General features: G+C 39.1%; 1 protein-coding gene across 1 annotated transcript; it reads right to left on the bottom strand.

The window, feature by feature from the left end:
* Positions 1–208: 208 nt before the first annotated feature.
* Positions 209–24,349, bottom strand: LOC139713113 (uncharacterized). Its single transcript, XM_071624869.1, has 3 exons — positions 24,210–24,349; positions 22,194–23,502; positions 209–480 (listed from the first exon to the last, which is right to left on the bottom strand). The coding sequence occupies exons 2-3, from the start codon at positions 23,007–23,009 to the stop codon at positions 379–381; spliced, it is 918 nt and encodes a 305-aa protein (XP_071480970.1). The 5' UTR covers positions 23,010–23,502; positions 24,210–24,349; the 3' UTR covers positions 209–378.
* Positions 24,350–24,369: the final 20 nt, after the last annotated feature.

Genomic DNA, 24,369 nt, shown 5'->3' with positions numbered 1-24,369 from the left:
TTTCATCAACGAGTTCGTCGGAGTTTTCACCGACGAATTTGCTATCAGCCAATCAGACCAAGAATTTCATTAGCTTTTGACAGTTGTCAGTATAAATCCTTGCGTCTGATTGGCTGATAGCAAATTCGTCGGTGAAAACCCCCGACGAACTGTACTGGAGAACTGGAGAACTGTACTGTGTGGAGGAGAGGGTACTTCTACTGTCATTCCGACAAATGGAAATGCAGGACGATTCATCACACTTTACCAAGTTACCCCCAAAAAGCTACAACCTTGATATCTGTACAGAAGTCGATGTCAGCGATACACAAGTATCTAAGTATGATCATAGGACGTGTACTGCAGCCATCCACATCGCATCATCTCTGTCGGGGTGGGTTACAGGAGCATGTCTCCGCCAAAGCTGCCAACCGGACTGAAGAAGGAGGAGCCATAGTTCTTGGACATGTAGTCACTGATGTTCACCTTGCGCATCTGGTTCTGCATAAGAAATCAGACAGAAAGAAAAACAAAACAAAACAAAAAGTTTAGAGCTGAAAGCTGCTGAAGAAAGAAACCATCATCAAGAAAAAAAGATGTTGCTAGGATTTGAATCTGTATGTCACAAGTTGGTAAAAGGATGTCTCAAAACGTACACTACTGTCAAAAATAAGGCTTTTAAATGAGACCTGTGCAATGTAATTTTCATGAACCACACATTTCTACCATCTATATGCAAGTGCACTCTTGCTGGTAGCTTACATCTGTACATTGCATGCAATAATTGCTGAAAGTTGACTTTAGTGGAACAGCTATGTAATGATTGTTATGCTGGTAGCCAGAAATATCCCTGCCCTAACAAACCATTTAGATATCAGCAGATGATTTGTAGTTGTTTTGGCTATAAAGACAGAGGGATCATTAAAAAAAAAAAATGGTTGAACTACTGGTCTCTCTTCATCAACACACGACTTCACAGAACCTCAAAGACAACAAAAGTTCATGCTTTCCAGATAGACAAATGTGTATGTACAGCAGCCAATATCTGAACAACTACCAGTACAGTTGAACCTCTCTTATCCGGCCTCCCTTTATCCGGATCTCTCTATTATACGGACGCAATCTCGCCGTGACTTTTTTTTTTGTAATTACGGGAGGAAAGGGGGATTCCCAACTCCTTGAGAACTCCTACACAAACACACATGAATTACATATACTTGATACATTTCTTAATAATTATTTAGGTAAATCATCCCAGAAGAATTTATAAAAGAAAATGATTTCATTCTTGTAAACACGAACCTCTATTTTGGGGTCTGTTACTGAGTGTAACAATGAAAAGGTTGCAGTACACACATTACTACATGTGGTACTACAATGGGCTACATCAGTACATGTGTATGTATATGTACATGTATAAAGCATTGAGTCTCCCTTATCCGGCCAAATCCCTTATCCGGATGAGCCCCGGTCCCGACTTGTCCGGATACGAGAGGTTCAACTGTACATGTATCTTTAAAAACTTGAAAGCCTTTTTTGTCGCCAGAATAATATTGAATCCCTCTGCCTCAAAAACAAAATTCAGAAGTTTCTCATGAATCCTACATATTATTTAATAATTACTGGCAATAGTAAACTGCACAAAGCTCTCCCTGGCAAACAATGATATACCAGGTACCAAAAAGCACATTCAACCAAATACACCACAGCGTACTGGACAGATATAACTGTGTTCATGTATGCTACATGTACCTCGTGCAGTAAAACTCATGGTCCTAAAATTCCCCTGCACAACGGTACCATGGCCAATAATGTAGAACAAGCAGAACAGGAGACGTTTAAGCAAGACTGAACTTGAAGTTAAAGTTGAATTTCAACATTTACAGGTTCAAGAACACTTTCAAAACATAGTGAAACATTCTTGTAAATAAGCAAACTTGATAAGGTGATAAATAGTCTCACAACACCCCTTCCTCTCCCCCCAACAAAACTGCTCTCCCAGAAAATCATCATACACTGTATTTCCTTTTTTTTTTTCCTGTGGAATTCAAGACAGTCAAAAGAAATGACGTCTTTCAAATCAATTTGTGCGAGAGTTGCAATGATCTTGCAGCTTGATACTGCAATGATAACTTTATAAAAAGGAAGTGGGGGGTTGAGTTTCGGGTACTGTAAAACATGATATTTTCGCAGCATGATGAAATTTGTTGCAAATTGGAGCCGTCGACCTTTTTTGCGGCATGAAATATTTGTGAGCTGCCTCTAACATTCAGTGCATATGTACTGTACACAAGAACTTTCGTGTGCATTTTAATCTTGCAGATTTTGGCTCTTGCCAAATTTGCGAAATTAAAATGCACGCGAACATTCCTCGTTTTACAGTACTGAAAAAAAATTCAAACATCTTTATGACACTCTTCTGTATGAACAAGTGAGAGAATTGTGACTTGTGAGGTTATTACATTATCACATCGTCTATTAAAGTTTTTGCCTCTACACCTGATCACTTGAAGACAAACCCAAATATCTTCCCCTTCTGCCTTCATGGAACACATCCTATAAAGCAAACAAGGCAGCAGGCAGGCACTGTGTGTCACTGTGTCAGGGTTTTTTTTTTTTTTTTTATGCTGCACTACCTGGTACTTTTTTTTTCTTTTCCCTCTTTGGGGAAGGAATACAGGGTGACTATTTAGACAGAGACCAAAGATTTATGACTACAATGTCAACTTTCAAGTGTGGGAGGGTTTTTTTTTTTTTTTTGGGGGGGGGGGAAATCCCACTTCATCACAGAACGTCTTTGCTAAGGTCACGTTTTTCTTTGTGTGTAGCTCCATATTGTGAGGAATGAATGCTAAAGTCACTATGAAAGTCAAACATGAGGACTAATACTGGTAAGAGAATAAAATAACAACATGAAAATGAAGTGCATTCTGCAGCATGCAACTACATGTGTGTAGTTCAACTTTTAGACAGAGGCTGTTTAAAATTCTAGGGAGGTGTTACATATCTATGGAGTGGCAACTCTTCATAATGCATAAATTTAGGTTCAAAACATTACAACGGATGTCTGGCATTCCTCTACGCTTTGAGGTCATGCTCGACACCATTCTAGCTGCAAGACGAAGTTTGGAGACACAGAATGCATTTCACATTTCACTGAATTACAAGCTATATTTCTCTGCAAGAATTTTGATAAAATGTTCAAATTGGTTTGGGACAATTTAGGAAAGACTTCAAAGTTATAAACATGTATTTCTAATTTCTTTGTAAAATGCAAGTCAAAATGACATGAAAATTACACTGTATTGTAAGTCCTCTTTAAAACTTGATATTTGTCCATGATGTGCACATTTGTGCTTGTTAGTTTCTATCCTTTAATCTGAGAGATAGTTTGATCTTCGAAATAAAAATACTCCACTAAAAGCTTGTTCTAGGTGAGCTTTTATACTTTTTGCTGTTAAAATTACCAGCTTTACACTGTATTTTGATTTGTTTGCACTCCAATACAAGTCACACACATTTACCATTGCAACAGCAGTGAAAGAGAGCGAACATTAGCAAGGTAAGCCTTTGATAATGTAAGAGCACTAGTCCTGATTATCGAGGCTCTACTTTGTATGTTCACCTCTTTTAATACATGTGGCTGCGATCAGTTGATGTGGCAACCAAAAATTTGGTAGTGCTGCATTAGCGATGTCTGTAACAAAAGACATTCACCGTCTGCATCTGTCACAACATACATTTTGTAGATCACACGGAATACTCTTGATGGGAAAACCACTGTAGCTTCGAACTAGAACAAACAGGAAACCACAATATGAAAAACAAAAATACACACACACACAAAAAAAAAAAATCAAGAAATATGACTGTGGCAATCATAATCATGGCACATACAAGGCCGGAAGAAAAGGGAAAATGATAGATACATTGTGTATATATATGGAACATCTCTCTTCTGCAGTTATACGGGGGGGGGGGGGGGGGGGGGGGGGATTGCGGTGCTATTTCACAACATAGCTTTCTTTGACGATCAGGGAGGTACACAACATAATAGAAGAACCCTCAATACAATTTCCCCTTTCTACATAGTTACGTATATTTCATGTTTTATCACCTTCCATGCACATCTTCTCATTGATGCTCAACCCACTCAAAATGGCTTGCTCCATTTCCAACTGCATGCCAGCACTCTCTACAAGACTGGGCTTCCTGCGTGCCATTGACTGACATGCATACTATTTCATGCATTGGATATCCATTATCTCCCAAGTGAAACCAAACCATGCATTACCAGCGTGTGAAGCGCATGCCTCTTCAACACACTGTGAATGGGACATATACATTGTACAAGTACAGTAGATCGCATTATATGTGTACAGTGATGTCTGGAAATAGCTGCCCTGGATATGGATTTGTGCATGCAAGCACAACGTGTAATACTGTTATTCTTTATAATACTGCACTGCACTGTACTGACTACACTATCGATAGTTCAGCTTCTATGGCGGAATAGCACTATACTACAATCTACACAATAACACTTCACTGAACTCTAAATTCACGTTTTGCAGTTTCGTGAACATAGAATCAAAGGTCTGCCAACATCCGTTTAACTTCATTTTCGGAAAATGTTAATATTGTTGTTATTTCCAAACTGTAAGAATCATTTACCAGCATTCAAATTTCAGGGTATTGCAATACAACCGTAGGTTTCGTAAAAAATACGCCATATGGCTTTTGTGAGGTCCCTGGTAATGCTATTTAGGGTATTATCTCTATCAACACGCACATTGTAATTAAATCTGTTTGACTGAACTTAATTGATGATGTGAAAATCATGTTAACTGTACTCTCATAGCTCTCTGTGATTTTCACATGTAATTCCAGTCAAACAGATAATTTATGTGTTGTTATCTACATTGAGTCATTTAGGCTATGTTTCACAGGTGTGGTGCCATTTAGGGGTGCAAATTTCATGTGCTGTACTGTGCCATTCACAGTACGGTCAATTTCTGAGGTGTTTGGATGTGGGTGGGTAGCACATAACCCCTCCCCCACCCCATGTCAGGAACTCATACATAAAATGCACTATGATTGTGTTTATACAACATTCCATTCTAACGAACCATCACTTTCAACATGTACCTCTTCATTCCTCAAATGGATAGAAAAATGTACAAGATTTGGCCCACAAACACAACATGGGAATACCATGAAATATTTCGAAATTTCCCTTTTGTTTTTTAAGTGGTCACAAAGTGAAAAGTGCAAGTTCTACAAAAGTATCAAAAGACACAAAGACACACACACACACACACACACACACACACACACACACACACACACACACACACACACACACACACACACACACACACACAAACCACTATGGTGTGTATTAAACAGTAATCAAATATGCACCAAAACAGATGAACCATTCAACTTTTGTACATCCCAAGTTTTCTTCAGTTTCAATTGCTAGTTGATTCATCACAGTTTCAGCAAATTTCTCACTTCCTGGGTAGTTACAGTCACTGCATTATCAATTGTTCAAACCAAACTTTCTTTATACTTAAACCCATCGTATCCTGGGAAAAGATTGCCACATACATCTTGTCATTATTACATATGTCCTGAGGAATGTAAATGCATAACATTTATTGGAGATACATCAGATTAAACTGTTCAAAATAATCAGTTCTACAAAGATTCAGAAAGAAATTCACAAAGATTTGCCAAGTTGAGAGAGAGAGTGAGAGGAAAAACAAAAAACAAAAACGAAACGTTATCTTTTAGAATGTGTTGTCAATATGAGAATGACATTTTGCAACCATGGGTTTTTTTTTGTTTTGTTTTTTTGAAAGTTCTGCAAACTGAAACATGAACAACAAGGGAGCTCCAATGAAAGAGAATTTTTATGACACACAAGTGAAGAGGAACAAAGATGGGAATTTTTCAACAGACACAGCACCAAACCACACAAATGTGGTGTTTTGGACTCAATCAGTTGATAATGGTTGAAGACCACAGTATTCTGAGGCCTTGATACATTGTTGAGTATTGCTTTCTTTCCTTTGTTTCACCATTTCCTGCAGAAAATGCATTACAATCACATGGGTAATTTTACTTTCATTCTTGCGGCTTACATGGAAACATCATAAGCATAAGAAGGTAGCTAGAAACATTCGAAGAGTCCCACAAAAAAGGGAGATGCCACTGAAACATTGATAATGCAATTTCGATAGTCCTGCCATTTTGTTTTCGACATCGGTGCTTTAAAAGACACATGATTTTATGTTGATGACATCATAGTCGAGACTATGTGATAGTAGAGTGAATTTAGAATTTCAGCTACATAAATTTTATGTGAATCAGATTGGACGAGGATGTTGTCGCTGGAACATGACATTATTCATATCTATAGTTTAGTGACATCGGACCTTCTAACCCCTATCATTTCAGGAAAACATAGTGCCTCAACAAACTTCCGGGGTAGACCCACAGATGTTCAATGATTTTTTTTACGGTGTTTTCCCGGTTTGTTCTTGATATCAAATTCTATATTATCTTAAAAAACCATATCTAAATCAGGTCTTAGCATGCCAGTCTGAGACTATTGCCAATTCTACCACAGCATGAATACAAGAGATGACTTAAAAATTTTTGTTAATAGTACACACATGCAAAGATTATTTTCCGCTTGTTTACAAAAAAGCTGCATTGGTTTCATACACTGTATACAGTATTCCTTTTTCCGTTTCCCAGTCTAATGTACTTAAGGGGTGGGGGGAAGGGTCATTGCAAATGCAGGCTACCAATCACATTAAAAATCAAGTAGACTCTGCAATACAGTCAAATAAACATACATTGTACTGTTTCCTAACTGTGCCATACTGAGAACAATTTCAAGTTGGTGTATAATGCACAAAATGTATATTAGAATGTCTGAAACTTTGTCCACTAATGTGCCACTATTGTAGTACAAGTTATAAAGTGTAAGTACTGTATAAAGGTATAAGGCAATTTACATTTCAAGCAATTTAAGTTTGATACAAGATCCTACTTTAAAAATTAAACAAGAGACCCGCGGGTCTAGCGCTCACCTGAGTATCGCAAGTTCACCTTTCACGCAGTCACTAATCTAAATCATTCACAGCTCTACCAAAATTTGACCAGGCATTCTCAAGTAGAAGATGAAAATGTACAATATCAAGGGCCCATTTTTTTAAGATTCCTTAATTTGGGGGGATTGGGGCCCCCTGGGGCCCTCTGGGTGGGGCATGGTGCCCATTTTGATAAATTGAGATATTGACCCCTAGGGATGCTACCTGCCAAGTTTGACAAAAATCCATCATGAGGTTTTCAGGAAGAAGATGAAAATGTACAATTCAGGCCCCCATTTGGACCCTTCCAACCACCCCCCCCCCCCCTCCCCCCCCTCCCCCCCCCCCTACCCAAGAGGGCACCCCTGGATCTCCTATGAACAAACTTGTAGTATTATCTCAGCTCTATAACTTTTGATTCTAGAGAAGATTTATAAAGATTCCTTCATTTGGGGGGTTTGGGACCCCTGGGGGCCCCCTGGGTGTGGCATGGTGCCCATTTTAACAAATTGAGATCCTAACCCCCTAGGGATGCTACCTGCCAAGTTTGGTGAAAATGGGTCATGGGGTTCTCAAGAAGAAGATAAAAATGTACAATTTAGGCCCCATTAGGACCCCTCCTCACCCCCTCCCCTGGGTCCCAAGGGGGCACCCCTGATTCTGCCATGAACAAACTTGAAACTACAGTCATCAATGTACTAACTCATAGTATTAACTTAGCTCTATCACTTCTGGTTCTAGAGAAGAAGATTTTTGCGGATTCCTTCATTTTGGGGGGTTTGGGCCCCCCTGGGGCCCCCTGGGTGGGGCATGGTGCCCATTTTAACAAATTGAGTTCTTAACCCCCTAGGGATGCTACCTGCCAAGTTTTGTGAAAATGGGTCATGGGGTTCTCAAGAAGAAGATGAAAATGTACAATTTAGGCCCCATTAGAACCCTTCCCCACCCCCCTCCCCTGGGTCCCAAAGGGGGGCACCCCTGATTCTGCCATGAACAAACTTGAAACTAAAGTCATCAATGTACTAACTCATAGTATTAACTTAGCTCTATCACTTCTGGTTCTAGAGAAGAAGATTTTTACAGATTCCTTAATTTTGGGGGGTTTGGGCCCCCCTGGGGGCCCCCTGGGTGGGGCATGGTGCCCATTTTAACAAATTGAGTTCCTAACCCCCTAGGGATGCTACCTGCCAAGTTTGATGAAAATCGGTCCTGGGGTTTTCAAGAAGAAGATGAAAATGTAAAAAGTTTACGCACGACGCACGACGGACGACGGACGACGGACGACGGACGACGCACGACGCACGACGGACGCCGGACGAAGGGCGATCGCAATAGCTCACTTGAGCCTTTGGCTCAGGTGAGCTAAAAAAGAAAAGGATACAAACTTTTTGTAACCATCTCATCATATGGCTGCTTTAGAAAATGCTACTACCGGTATACTGTTTGATTTCCAATTCTATTAATTACATCCAATTTAAAAAAGTAGAATTACAAGTCAAGGCACAACACTCGATCTTGTAGTAATTACATATTACTATCTCAGTGCATTAAAGATAATATAAAGTTTTGGTACCTCAAAAGCTTCCCTGAATTTCCTTGTCTTAGTTTGTGTTTTAGGTTAAAGTACTTTTCATATAACTAACACTGTGAGACTTACTCGCCCCAAACTGCTCTCATGTCTTAGTAATCATGCAATAATGGTTTCATACCAGAGCCGTATGGCGTTAGTTTGACTCACCGTCGTACGCCGGGGTAGTACTGTACACATAAATGCGAACAGAAGCCCCATACGCATAGCTACACGTAACTGTGACCAGCAGCCCCATACGCATAGCTAAATGGGGCTTTGCATTGTACAATGTAGCATTCAGGATCATGACAGACTATAATATCGCGGGTAAATATCAACTTGAAATCCAAACATTTCTTCAATTTGAAGACTTACCAGTGAAGTTGAAGTATTGAAAACAGGCTTCGGGCAACGTTTGGTTCTGCCAATAGTCCCTTTCTGTTCGAATCGATGACTGAATGTGACTCGGTCGAGAGGACCTTGGGAGAGCTTCACTGAATACTACGGACATCTTATCCGTTCATGGATTTGAAATTTGTGCGCATGTGATGTATGCGCATGCGCTGGCCGTAGTATTCAGCGTAGCTCTCCCAAGGTCCTCTCGACCGAGTTACATTTAGTCATCAATTCGAACAGAAAGGGACTATTGGCAGAACCAAACGTTGTCCGAAGCCTGTTTTCAATACTTAAACTTAATTGGTAAGTCTTCAAATTGAAGAAATGTTTGGATCTCAAGTTGATATTTACCCGTGATATTATAGTCGGTCATGATCCTGAATGCTACAATGCGAAGCCCCATTTAGCTATGCGTATGGGGCTGCTGGTCACAGTTACGTGTAGCTATGCGTATGGGGCTTCAGTTCGCATTTACGTGTACAGTACTACCCCGGCGTACGGCGATGAGTCAAACTAGCGGCTCTGGTACGAAACCATTATTGCATGATTACTAAGACATGAGGGCACTTTGGGGCGAGTAAGTCTCACAGTGTTAGTTATATGAAAGGTACTTTTTAAAACCTTAAACACAAACTAAGACAAGGAAATTCAGGGAAACTTTTGAGATACCAAAATTTTATATTATCTTTAAACAACAACAACAACAATAAACAAGCTACCAAAAACCAAAATCATCGACTAGAAATTGATGCTGACAAGCAACAAAATTAGGAGATTTAATGAAGGAGGTGAAACACTCTCAACTGAGCAGATCGAAACATTCCCCCAACTATTCCCCTATTTTCACTCCCATGCTTCTTTGCTGGAAATTACTGAAAATCAAAACAACAAAAATCCAGTGACGATAGTTCATATAGACCCAATGCATTGTTTGAGTGGAAAATAACGTGATCAGTAGAGGGCACGGGCCAAGGTTTAGTTTAAAGAACCATGCAGGATATCAAATGTAAATATTTTCAAAGTGCCACTAGGGGTTGGTTGCTGGTAGCTTTCTGCAAACACTCTGCCATGATAAAAGGGACTAGGTACAATGTACTATAATACCCATGCTCCAGACTTTGGCCAACACCAGGGGCTGGGTACAAAATGTACTACTCTCCTTTGGAAACAAAATGAGTGGCAAATTGGCAACAACTGTTCAATATGACTTTGCGTCTGTAGTTGCCTTTGCTAGCATTTGGGTGATTGTTTTTGTTTGTTTGTTTGTTTGTTTGTTTGTTTGTTTGTTTGTTTTTCAGAACCCACACTACTCCTCTTACACAATGTAATGGAAGGTTAAAATGAGTACGTTCAGATGAATCTTCTGAAAACTCAACTACATGCACTTTATTCACGGTGAGAAGGCAAGGAGGCAGGTTACATTTTTTTTAAAACTTAAAATACCTTGTTACAGATTCACCCTGGCAAGTTGTTCAGGGTGTGAAAACAATTAGACAGCTTGTTGAAACTTATGGGTACTTATAGTATCTTGCTTTAAACGTAAGAAGGCATCCTAGCAAATCTCACACTGGTGCTGTGTTTAGGACAAGAAGGCACCCTTGCTTTAAAACTTACCAAATCACCAAGGTGCTTTTTGGGCCCCATTTCATAAGAGATGTTAGGATAGCAACTTCTCATGGTAACAGCCGATAAAAAGGCTGAATTCTTGTTGCAACCATGACAATTGCCATTCAGCAAAGAGTTCCCATTATAGCAACTATTTTTTTTTTTAGTGAAATGGGGCCCTGTTCCTATTTAAAAGGGCGCCTTCCCATCTGCTCATTGCATGTTTATCTTTGTTCATCCTGAATCACCATTCAATCCATACCTGCATACCTTGTATACATAACCTCTTTGCCCATAATATGAGGGAATATTTTAATTTGGGTATTTAACCCGTTGAGGACGAGTCCCGAGTATACTCGGGCAGGTGTCTATGGGAAATGCGTGTTGTAGCAAAATCAAACCGTCCTCAACGGGTTAAGGAGAGGCAATTCCATTGGATGTAGCCAATAGAAAGCATGACACACAATCTATTGTGTAAGTCACTTTATATTTGATGTACACTCCCCACTGGTTGATCTCACATTAATGGGAGCAAAGCCAATACATGTACTACATCTGCACAGGAAACAGATTTGAATGACATTCTCATACATTTATTATATGCAATTCCTATCTGCACAATAACAAATGCTCAGAACGACTGCCCTGCTACTGTAAACGTGGAAATTTTCGCGGTACATTAATTTTCGCGGATTTCGCGCTACGCTCGGCTAGCGCGAATTCAAAAACGCGCGAATATATCTTCACAATTTTCTATGCACATTTTGAACGGGATGAATTATGTGCGCTTCATCGATGATACTGCTACGTAGTACAGCAATGTACAGGCATGTTTACGCTACTAGTACTGTGCGAAGAGACGATACCCTAGATTGCTGTGTACTGTGTAGCATGCATGTGTGCACCGCACGCACCGATGCTACAGTCCCCGTGACTACGGTACTACAGTCACAGCTGTACTACGTATTTGAGTGCTTGTACTCGCAGTCGAGCCGCTCGCTACGTCGCTTGTCTTACGCTGGCATAGCAAGCTATGTAGCAGAGGCTTTGGATGAAAGCAGTGAATGTGTACTACAGTAAAGTAACCTGCTGCGGAGCGCGAATTTAAGAACCCGCGAATACGTTTTCGAGCCGCTCAGTGCGAAAAATTAATCGCGCGAAAATATTGACGTTTACAGTATTCAGACCAACTTTTATGGAGGGAGATCTTTTGCTCACACTGCCCCTTCACTTTGTAATGTCATCCCAGCTCATTCAAAGCACTATTAATCCACAACAACACCCAAATTTAAAACCGCCCTGAAAACATTGTACAAGTATGTACAACCTGTATGTATTAAAAAAGCAGTACCGGTACTACCAATTGCAAAGTGAAATATTCACTGATTGCAATCCTCATCCATGCTTAGAGAAAGAAGCTACAGCAATTTTGCATGTGGTGTCATGTCCTGTTAAAATTCATTTCATACAAGTTGAGAGATGGATTTCTGATGGCAGACTGCTGTTTGACGCCCTCTGAAACTTAAGCAAGGGGGAGCAATTCCCAAGATAAGCCTCATAGTGGGGTGGCTTAGTGAAATTATCGTGACACGGCGGACAAAAGCATGATTTTTTCACCAAAGGTACTTCATGATGTACCTTCTCAAAAAATAGGGTGCTCCAAGAAAATTGATGCTGGGAAGGAGGTTAGAGGTCAAAGGTCAATGACCTTTATTTGTGAAATAGGTTTTTTGGCTATTTCTCAGGTCAGGAATATCCAATCTGGATAAAACTTGGCAGGAAGAATATTGAGAACAAGTAAAATATTTTGATTGAATTTGGGGTGAAATTTCCAAAGGTCAAAGGTCAAAGGTCAATGAACTTTTTCTAAAAATCATGTTTTTGTTTATTTCTCCAGGTAGGAAGATTCAGTTTTCACAAAATTTGATATGAACGTTGTATAGAAGGTACCAAGAGTATAAACCAGGGGTCAAATATAATTGTTGATTTGTGCGTTGCCATGGCAACCCAAAACTAGGGTTTTTAATTGAAGTTAGTTACAGGAGGCTATTTTCCAGTTTGGAAGAGATTCCATTTGAATAGGTACAACTGATCAACGGGATGTATAGAGGTTTGAAATACTTTTCATTAGTGTTAAGTGGTATGTTGCCATGGCAACTACATATATAGATTTTGGTTAAACTTAAAGGGGACTTCAGAACTTATGAATTTGAAGAGATTTCCATCAGGGTTGGTATTATTGATCAACAAAAAAGTCGCCAGACAAAGATTTGTCACCTTTATAGCATGTGGGTTGAGTGAATGCAGCAACAATAGTAGAACACATCAGTGAGAGTTTGAGGAAAATTGGACAATCCGTTCTAAAGTTATGAATTTTTGAAGTTTCTGCTCATGCAGTCGAGGCTGGATGAGAAGACTACTATACCTTGTAATATCACATGTGTACAACGATATAAAGAATGAATAAAGAAAATTCAACATAAATTATTTTCGCTTACAAAAGGATACTCGACTTCTCTTTCAGAAGGCAGGGGGAATAATATTACCCTTGACATACGTCACTAGCAAGTCAAAGAAACTATGTGAACTTTATTCAAAAAGTATGGTTTTGTGAAATTCTCATTTCATTTTCCTTAGAATGTGCGCATGTGACATCATACACTGTGGTAGTCTTTTCATCCAGCCGCGACTGTGCAGATACCTTAAAAAATCATAACTTTTGAACGGATTGTACGATTTTTTCCAAGCTTTCTGTGATGTGTCCTACTAATATTGTTGTATTCACTGAATCCACGTGCGCATGAAGGTGGACTTGTCCTTTAAGGACAGATTCTGAAAGAGCAGACTGTAAGCTTTAAAATGATGTATCACACAATTCAAAGGGATTCCCCTAACCTATCTAAATAATAATACCGGTACTGGAAAGAAAGCACACACTCTGGATAAGTATGAACTGAGAAAAGAGGCTGCATTGTCTATTTTAGCGTTTAATCTTTACCAAGCTGTCTCATGTCATTATGTTCATCTTTTCTTCCCCCCTCCAATTTTCATTTGAGTTTGTCATTATTAATTTTTGATGATAAGAACGATGCCACAAGGCATTGTTTCTTAAAAATGCTTCAACTGCTCCTTCAGGTCCAAAATCTACATCAATATATATTATTTTCCTGATCTCCTCAACATTTTCCAAAAATAAAGCATACACCTTTTATGCATTGAGTCCTCCTTTTTGTGGATAATTAAAGGCAAAAACCCAAAATTAGTGCTTGAAAATTATTCTTAAGTGTGAGTTACGGATAGAAAGAACCTCTGTAAAAAAAAAATGAATCTGTATAATCAATGTTAAGTATTGTTAATAACACAAAATGTGAACAATATTTCTATGATAACATGTTTCCAGACTAAACCGTCCGCATTTATGCTTTAATGAGAAAAATACTGATATCTCTTTATATGTTTGCTTTGATTGCAAAAACTGTATATGGTAGGATGTCTTGTGATACAACAGGGGGGCATTTCATGAAGCAGTTTGGTCAGATATTTTTCTGACAAACTGTTACAAACTACAGAAATCCTTGCATCTGATTGGCAGAGAGCAAATTTGTCCGACAACTTGTCGGACAAAATGCTTCATGAAATGCCCCCAGACCTACACATATTATGCATAAAATGTGATATCCTGAACATTTTTTTCAAGTCACTCTCCCAAAAGTGTATATATAGGACCTTTAAGTTTTTCTTGTGTTTGTTCCTGGCAGATTACTAGTACACAAATGCTCCAATCCATGATGACCTAACGGAAATTAAGGAAATTAAAATGAATATACTGAAAACCAAAACTACAGATACTAATAACTTACTTCATTCTTCTCTCCCCACCCCACCCCTTCTTTTTGGTTTCTTGATATACTAGTAGATCTACCTGACTTTGATAATTGTCATTATGTAACATCATCTTCAATTGACAAGGCGATAAAACTTAACAATCATTTCATTATGCTGCTGGACTAATGGGGTTAGTTGAACTATATTGTTTTTAATGTGCTATACTTTTTCCTCCTATCAATCACATGTATTTTTGGGTGGAATGTATTTTGACATAAAGCATCATAGAATCAACCGCCTTTGGGGTCGGGAATTTTGTCATATCATATTGTGATTTAGATTCTGCTCTATGCCGATTTTGTTTTATTTCTATCAACTTTTTAAACTTCCCCATAGACTTTGTTCACCAGCCAACTACATCCCACCCTCTTTGGATAATGTGAACCAATCAAACATTGCTTTTACTTTTTAATAACATGTCTATACATAGCTATCAGACCAAAAATATTCAAACCGCTTTAAGTCTTTATGAGTGAAATTACAAATATCAATATATCTTTAAAAATATTCAAATTGTCTAAATTCAACTTTATCTATGAAAGCAGACTTTTAACTTTTTTAAACATTTGAATAACCCCCATAAGAAATAAGAAACATATAAAGAGGGGAGGTGCGGACTATAAAAATTGCTTACGGGAACCAGGTAATCCCTGCGCTAAACCTATGGAATTCACACAATCTTGGAGGAAACGGGTTAAATTTGTTAGGAAATATGTAGGGCAATACCCAAAACCTTAAGTTCTCAATGGAATATGCAGCTCTTCTACTGGTAAACTAGTAGTTCTGGGAGAAAAAATGAACTGTGACATAGTCCTACACCTGGCTCAGTCATTGCCCAAGATTTAAAGTATCTGAGCCAGAGTCACATGTCACTCTTTGCCATTTCTCTACAGGAGGTAGACAGTACTAAAAAAATCCTTTACCAGAAATTATATGAAATTATTCAATGAAAAGGTGCTTAAGAAAACTGGACTATTCCAACACACCTCCCTCAGGTCTGCAACACAGACTAACCACCTGTTACCATAGGAAAACCAGTAAAAATGGTGTATTACTGTAAACATGCACATAATATGTCGTATTATGGGTCTGAATTTTAAGACTAGCAACCATGTACATTGCATTGCATTGTACAGAAACCTGGCGAATGCCCTGTGTATAGTCTTTGAATTCAGACATTATTGTTATGTACAAATTAAGGGCATTTTCTCATTTTTTCTGTTAGCGGATTTCTTGGAGCACCCCCTAATTTTGATCCTCATATATATACCAATGTCTGAGGAAAAAATGACACTTTTGTCCGGCGTGTCACGATTATCAGTATATTTGTCACTAAGCCACCCCACTATCATGAATCTGACCCATCTCTGATCAGTGCGCTGTTAGCCTAGGCTCGTTCTTGTTTGTTCCATGAGCCCTGTCAATCATTGTTTCCCTACCTACCTGCAAGAATGGGACTTCTCTCTCCGAAGTGAGCCTGAAAGAGCTGCCTATTTAAATAGTATTCACCAAGTGTCTTTCCGTCTGTCTCGGAGAGGTACCTTTGGTACTTGTACTGGTATTGTAGGTCTTCAAATGGAACCCCCCACAGTCACAACCTCTGAGGCAGTACCATATTGGTAGATTCTTTTTCATCCTTCTTGTGGATCAGTCCATATCTCAATACTTAAAGAATTGCTACAGTTGTATGTAGTAACTGTGACAAGTATCCATCCCCCCAGTGAGTTGGGACAGCAGAACATACTTGGAGTGCCACCTGAATCCAAACAAATCCTCCAAGCCCCAGTTGGAATTTACTCAAGAAAATGAAAGCTGATGATAATTTGTATCAAAATGCTTGGCAATGCTTATACCCAACACTACAGGTACCGTAAAATCTGAAATTTCTGTGTGCATGAAACTTAAACAAATTTTGCGAGGAACTAAGATTAGTAAAAGTAAAATGCATGTGAAAGCTTCATCTAAACAATGAATGCCAGTCACCAATATCTGTTGATGCAAAAAATGTCATACTGCGAAAAAAGGCCATTGGCTCCAATTAGCGAAAGTTTTCATGCTGGGAATGTTTCTGGTTTAAAAGTATTCTAGATCGTGTAGACACAAAACTTAGAGACAATCTTTTTTTCTTTTTTCTTTTTTTTTTTTGGGGGGGGGTATTGAGTATTGATGCAATTTCCTTGAATTTGCAAAAGAAAACAGCTGCAAATGACAAAATATACAAGAATATCAAACTACAATGATTATCATCATGTTTAACTGTGTAGGTGTATGTGAAAAAAAAAAAGTTGATTAAAAATGTTGATATTTATCACTGAAACTTTGAAAATCGACAGCCAATTCCTGATCATTACGCATTTATAAACTGTTTCATGCCTTCCATCAAATAATAATTATAAGAGGAACGCTTTGACAAACAATGAAATGTTTTCCATTGTTTAATTTTTTTTTTTTTTTGTATTAAATTACAAATACCTTTAGGGGTTCTGAAGGACACAGCACCACAGTGCCCAATCACAATGGCTAAAAATGTAACATGTTGGTATGTAACTCTGGGCAAAATCAGGTTATGAATGGATATACATTTGTACATGCACATTTATCTGTGGGGCATGAAAACCAGTGGGCACGCGTCTTTCCTCAAGAGAGGTGGGCAGTTTCTCGTGCGCACCTACTGTACGTGTATTTTGTATACATGTGCACTCCACAACGAACTGCACAGGCCTCCAGAAGTGTGTGCCATGTTCACGCCAAGACCGTTCAAGAGTCCCCTCATCTGGGGTAAACACAGTAGAACCTCTATCGAGGTTGTCTCAGACTCGTGATACACGTATGCTGTATAGCACAACATTCACACCAGGCTCACATGCCAGGCTCACTCCAGACTCATGCTTTTGCCATGACTGTTTAGAGTCCCTAGCCTCTGCAGGGTAAACACGACACAACCTCTGCGGGTTGGCCGTGTTTTGGGGGACGCTAAACTGGGTAATGAAGCGCAGAATACATAATTGTACTGTACATGTACACCACCTGTAGTCTTCGCTGTTTTTATTTCATGTCATATAACCAAGACTTAATATGAGAAAACCTCATTTTTTAACCTTCCTTTCTTTGTATATCTTATTTTTGTGAGGTGGGGGATGGTAGGGTTGGAAATGGCAGTAAGTTTGCTCTTTCTTATAAGGGTAATTCCATTAAAAAGGGTCCCACTAGTTAAATGCCCCTTCTATTTGCTTCATATTGTCATTGCTTAAAAATTACATACCCTAAATCAATTTCACTTCTGAATACTCTTATTCAGGTAAGTATCTTCCTTTTCAAAGTAAAATATAGAAATTGCTTCTTCAAAGTTCCAAATGAATTTTGACGAAAAGTGCAAAATCACAACGTTTTTGGGCAAAATTGTGTGACATTTTACTGTAACACCAGTTAGACAGATTTACAGCTTGTCTGTGGATTAAACTCTATTTTAAGGGGTCAAAAATGATAAAAGACGAGCAAATTTTGAACACTATAAATATAATTCAATTGATCATCAATTGATACACATTTGCACACGTAAATCCCAAGAAAGACGTTTCACGTGTAAGTTTTGGTGTCCCCATTATGAGTGTGGAATCCATATTAAGGACCAGTGTTGAACTGTTTGTTGTTATTTTGGTAGCACACATACAACACTGTAGTTTAAAAGATTTCAAGAGAAAATTGGGGTAAAATATATAAATTTGAGAAAAAAAACCAAATTATAATTTTCACACACGTGGGACTGGCTTTGGTGTCCCCCTTAATATCACAAACGTCGGGGCACAGTGATAGCTAATTTTTTGTGTCTTATCACAACAATAATTGCTCCTCATTGGCATACTTTACAAAGTAGCTGTGGTTTCTTTGTAACAGGTATCAAAAATTGACCACTCTATTAATTTGAAAAAAAAAATGCAAAAACAATATTTGGTGTCCCCCTTACACGAGAAACATTGAAGAATCTTTTTCCTGGCCAAAAATAGGGGTTGTGTTTTTTCAATAGTATCTTAATTTCTTACTTCAAAATAATCACTTCTATTGAAACAAACATAGAACTAGTTTGAAATATGTGGTAAGATGCCAAAATGGATGGTTCACCATGTAACAGGGACACAAATGGTGTCCCCTTTACATGGTGAACCAGTTTTTCCCCATACACTGCAATTTGGTATGCTGACTTCCTGCAATTTCAGTTTAGAATGTTAATTTTCAGTCAGTTTTCAAGGGACTTACTCAATATGAATATTTTTTTAAGTTATGTTGAACAAAAATCTGATTTTCTGATTTTATTGGCAAAATAGGCATGTCACAAAGTGGGTCCCTATTTTATGGAATTACCCATAACCAAAAAAAAAAAAAAAAAAAAAAAAAAAAAGAAGAAAATCATGTTTTCATGGCTTCAATCCAGATCACAAATATTAAATCACAATGCATATCAGGTATGTGGTTAGGGGAAATCAATGCCTATAGATGAATAACTTCCTACACCATTTACATAAAATTAGCGTTGCTCATCTTGTTTGCCAGACAAAACCGTCTTTCTGTGCAAAGTGATGTCTAGTATCATAAACACATGACCTACACTGTACATTGTATGTATTAAACATCATACCAGTTGTCAGTGCAACATAGATGACCTACATGTACTGATTTTCAAGTCCTTTCATTCACATTCCATGTAAAACAAAGTTTGTGAGTTCTCTTTGAAGTTAAAATGGATTTCAGTGAGCTGGATTATTCAAGTAAATCTCATAATCCCTTTGGTAATTTCAATGGCTTTCATGGGAGACTGTTGCATTAGAACAATTTTCACTGGAAATGTCGTCGGAGTAAAATGTGTGATGTCTGGGCTTTCTACTAACACTGAAAATTGTGACAGCAAGATACATGTAGTCATGTACAATTCATATGCTTGCAAATTTATAAGCTACAAAGTTACTCTGAATGTTGTTGGTGAAAGCTTTTGCATAACTATTGCAGAAATGATTGGTACATCATCTCTGTGTATGTTATCATCCTGATCACAGCATCACACAGGTCACATACAGTATGTTTAATAACTACAGTTTCAGGCACAGAGATGTTTCTTTACTGAAAGCAGTGGTGAAGCAAATTTGAAGAAATATATTTTGCTGGAAAAGGTATTCCATAAGCCCCTCCCACCCCCCCCCCAAAAAAAAAAACAAAAACAAAAACCAACAACAACAACAAACAAACAAACGAAGACAATACCATGCACTGAGAACTAGGTGTTTGTGGTTTTTTTTTTGGTTTTTGTTTGTTTTTTGAAGCAACAGAAAAACCCAGCAAATTTCTTGGAAAGAAACATGCATAATACCCTGATCCTGTTACTGTATACGCTATAATTTTCGCGTACATAAATTTTCGCGAATTGCCGCTGTCACACATTTTCGCGAGTGGTTAAATTCACGATTGGGGGACCAGAGAAAATTATGAAGTGGCGAAGAAAGTGTGAATTTTCAACTTACTAGCAAATAAGAATGATACTAGTTATACACTGCATGAAAAAAACTTACCACACTCTGCGAACTAGTAAGTTAGAATTCAACATTTTTGAAGTGGTTAAGTCCATCGCGATTTCTGACGAGTGGTCCCCTTGCGATAATGGATTGGCTCTCTACAGTGACAGTATTCGTAAGTAGACGTGGACGTGCGTAAACAAGCTTAGCCAGTATGGTCTGTTCGGTAAGCCGTGACATGGTATAGTAGTACTGAAATGTTCATATCATCAAGGCAAGGGATTCATTTTGGAAGGTAATTTTTTTCGCGTGTTGTTAATTTCGCGAATAGCTCCCGACTCGCGAAATTCGCGAAAATAAAACCCCCGCGAAATATATAGCGTATACAGTATGTCTCCTTGTAGTACGTCTCAAATGCAGGAAAAAACAATCTCGAGATAGCAATCCTGGTAACTTCCTTCTGGCACTTTTTCTGAACAGGGCGCTATTGTTGCAGCAAGTCCTTGTACAAAAATTGTACATAGACACCATCCCCTTCTTTCATGCAAAAATAATTACCTCCGCCAAGGGAGGAGGTTATGTTTTCGTTACCGCTTACTTGTTTGTCCATGTGCAAAATAACTCAAAAAGTTGGGAACGGATTAATATGAAACTTGCAGGAAAGGTTGAGAATGACACAAGGAACTGATGATTAAATTTTGGTAGTAATCCAGAAACTTTTATGGATATTATGAAGGATTTTCGATATTTTGGCAGGTACGAGGTAGGGTCAATGAACTTGGGAGTTACAATGTAAAGCTGTGTTAGGTTTTCATACGCGCACTGAAGTGCATGCTGTAACTGCAAGGCAGCCCAGCTGAGGGTTGATGACATAGCAAAAGGCTTCTATATTGGGAATTCAGGCGATTTTTAGCATGCATATATGGGTGGAAATCACTGATCTCTATGGAAGAACAAGATCATTTGAGGATTAGCTGCTTGGCGGAGGTCTGCGCTCTCAGACTGCTTCTCTAGTTGTAAATGAGTTATTGCCTTTTGACTGAGAGTGAATTACAAATTGATTATTTACTTTGTTAAAATTTGGTGCTTACATAGTATGTACAGCACATGGACAGTATAATTGTGAAAGTCTGTTAAGAGAAAAAACAATAAAAGTGTACAAAATGATCAGAAAGTCACAGGCATAATTTGAATGCTCCGATGGTATTCAATATTCTTCAATATCTTGATAAGCTGATAATGCTGCATTCCCTCAATTCACATGCAGTTGTAAGCCCACCAGGTGTACTCTAGGGTTTCATTCTTCTGTAAACATTTTGTGCTGGTATAGCATCTCCTCATTTCAAGGTGCTACATCGCTTTCACTATTCAGATTGCCTGGGGTAAGTGAAAATCAAAGTCCGGCAACTTTTTAGAACAATGAGAAAAAATCTTTGCCCAAATTAGGCAAGCAAAAAGTTTCGATGTCAAATTTTTTTTTATCTTCCCCCTTCAAACCCACGAAGTCAATAATAGAGAAGCTCAAAGGTATTAAACTGTTCAGTGATGCTACACACTTTTTAAAGAATTACATTTTGTCAACAGCAACTTTCCACCACGTTTACGTAAAGAAGCCCAAATGCCATGCAACACCAACCCTCAATCAAACCAAGTGTTTTTAAGCATATATATATGAATCAATGTGTGGTGTTTGTTCACATGAATGTGTTTTATTAAGTCCTTGACTTACAAGTGATTTTATCTATTATTTTCTTATATTTTTTTAACTTTCTTGTCAGGCAAGTGTTCTGCAACAATTTGAAAATCTGCATGCTTGCAAGCTGTTAAAAAAAAAGAAAAAAAGAAGTTATGGAACACCGTGCTTGTTTACATTAAATATACAAGTGTTGTTGTTGTTGTTGTTTTTTTTTTTTGGGGGGGGGGTAAGATGGGGAGGAGGGAAGATTTGCATTCTGTTTGTTACAAGTGTATTTAGCATTTTATCCTTGTTTTAGCTTGTACTTCTTTTTTTTTTTGCAGGGGGGGGGGAACATGGTTGAGAGAGAGTTCAAATCAAGGATATTCCATGCATCCTTATCCTCATCTTTATATTACAAAGCAGCAATGCTGCATATATTTATACAAAAAAAAAATCCAAATAAAATGTCTTACCAGCTGGCATTTTCTCTTCTCATGCTTGATGTTGATGGGCTGGCTCCTGCCGTGATTGCACTTCCTCTCGATCCATTCCCGATACTTGCAATTTCGGGGCGGGGGATCCACGGTGTCAGGCGAGAATGTCACTTTTACGCACCTCCTGAAGGCTTCTTCTGACAACTCTGAGCAATCCAGCGGTGGGAAGGTGCTGGCCCGACGTCGCTTGCCACGGCAGTTCTTCAGGCAAGACTTCAGACAAGCCTTGGCCGTTACTGCCCCTGGCTCCACGGAACCCTCGGAAGGCTGATCGCCTTGTGCTCTCTCGGATTTTGCTGACTTTGGGGCCGAGTTCTTCTCATTTTCTTCGAAGTCGCTCTGGTGTTTCTCCGACTCCATCTCCCCTTCTGTCTTCCTGGTGCGAGCGACCTGAACGCTGTCATCGCTGGAGTTGTCACCTGAATCCGGGGAGGTGTGACCATCTTCAGCGGGCCTTTCGGGACTACCGTCGTCTGGAGAGAGGCAGAGGACATGTCCAATGTCTCTGCCACTGCTGGGCATGTGCGACTCGCTTGGAAGAGACTGGCAGACTATTGGAGAATTGCCTCCTGCATCCAGTGGGGAATCAGAGCATGCATCTACAGGAGGTGTACTCTTGCTTGCAGTCCTCTTGAAAAAGGGTATCTTGATGTGCAACGTCGGCCGTCCTTTAGAACGGCGCTTTGAGTTCGGACTTTCATTTCCACTCCCATTTCCATCAGTTTGCACTCGGTGCACATCCGCATTTTCTGCCTTTCCATTAGTCAAGGCCCTAGAATTTTTATCCTCTGGCATTGTTAAAGCTTTAGTAGTACATGAAGCATCAAAATCCAGATAGCGTTCTCCTATAGATAGAGTTTTCTACAGAGATTTCATGTCACTTGTGTACCTACGAATCCAATTTCTATTCAGCTTTGGTCTTCCCAGGGCGAAAATACAACTATACTACACATCTGTTCTGCAGTTGAGTCACTAACAGTAACACATCAGGCTGTCAAAGGTCATGACACGACAGTTTGATATTAAAAGCCATCAAAACAATCAAAGTAATGTTCCATGAAGAAAGGCAATGACGGAATGTCCTTTGCAACTGCAGCGCTCTGCCACACATGCACCCCGGCCCTAGAACTGCAGTCACCACCAGCCGGCAAACACTGAGTCACTGTATCGTCCACCAAGAAGGATTGAAACTTACTGTCCTCTTTCTCCAGAGGCCAGTCCAGCTCCACCAGCTTCGCAGTAATAGTCCCAGTTGGAATGGTGGTTTGCGTTGCTATTCGTCTGTTGTCTGTAACAAAATAATAGGAGTAAAAGAAGAACGAGGCTATAAATAAGTTGGGGCAAAGATGCAGAGGGAGCTCAAAGCAAGAGTCAAGCTAATCCAGCAGTAACCCCGGCGCGGGGCGCTCGGAGTGTAACATAAGCTGCCAAGTGCTGCGGTTACTCCAGCAGTTGACCAAAACTTTAGCAAAAGATCGGTCTGTATCTGGTCGTAGTAGGGGATATGTTCCGCGGAGACTGCGTCTGGCTTCACGGATCCCCTCCTACGGAGGAGAGCGATAACGTCAATGAAATTAAAAACTCCTCCAGACAGACCCAGACGGATCTTTCTTTCTACTCCAGCAGTCGCGTCTCTAAAACAGATTCAACAACATCACTACTACTACTACTAGAGAGTAGAGTCTAGTCATCAGCAATCAGGCTACTCAGAGATAAGGTCAACCCACATTAGACTGTCTAGAATCTAGTTCTGGTTCAGTTTCACTCACTCAGGCCTCAGCCCTTTCTAAACTAGATGATATTGATAGATCTAACAAAGCCAGTATAAAAAGCTCTAAACCCACTTTTCGTGATGGCACCTTCCGTGATATTCATCACTTCTATATCATGGGTGTATTCGTATGCGCTATACCCGACACAAACACTGAAACACTCCCAAACAGTGAAACTAATAAAAAGATTGAGTAAAATCTAGAGGTAAAGTCGAATGCTTACATGGCGTCAAACCTCCTACTCAGGAAGGATACTTATTCGAAGAAGACTGATGATTCTGTTTATTTACTTCTCCAGATCGCCAGATCGCGACCACATCTGTACACAGCTTCACAATTCAGGGTGAATTTCTGCGATGATGTACTCAGTAGATCGTAGATTG

This window comes from Diadema antillarum, unplaced genomic scaffold (genome assembly GCF_040938485.1).
Source record: "Diadema antillarum isolate AM-2024a unplaced genomic scaffold, OU_Dant_1.0 seq00001905_RagTag, whole genome shotgun sequence".
Classification (NCBI taxonomy): Eukaryota; Metazoa; Echinodermata; class Echinoidea; order Diadematoida; family Diadematidae; genus Diadema; species Diadema antillarum.
The sequence above is the reverse complement of the archived record's forward strand: the minus strand, read 5'-3'. Positions and strand labels throughout refer to the sequence as shown.

Excerpts from the sequence above, each read along its gene's own strand:
- LOC139713113 (XM_071624869.1), bottom strand. The coding sequence starts at position 23,009 with ATGCCAGAGGATAAAAATTCTAGGGCCTTGACTAATGGAAAGGCAGAA. Across the intron at positions 481-22,193 it reads AGAAGAGAAAATGCCAGCTG|AACCAGATGCGCAAGGTGAA; the intron begins GTAAGACATTTT and ends TTTCTTATGCAG.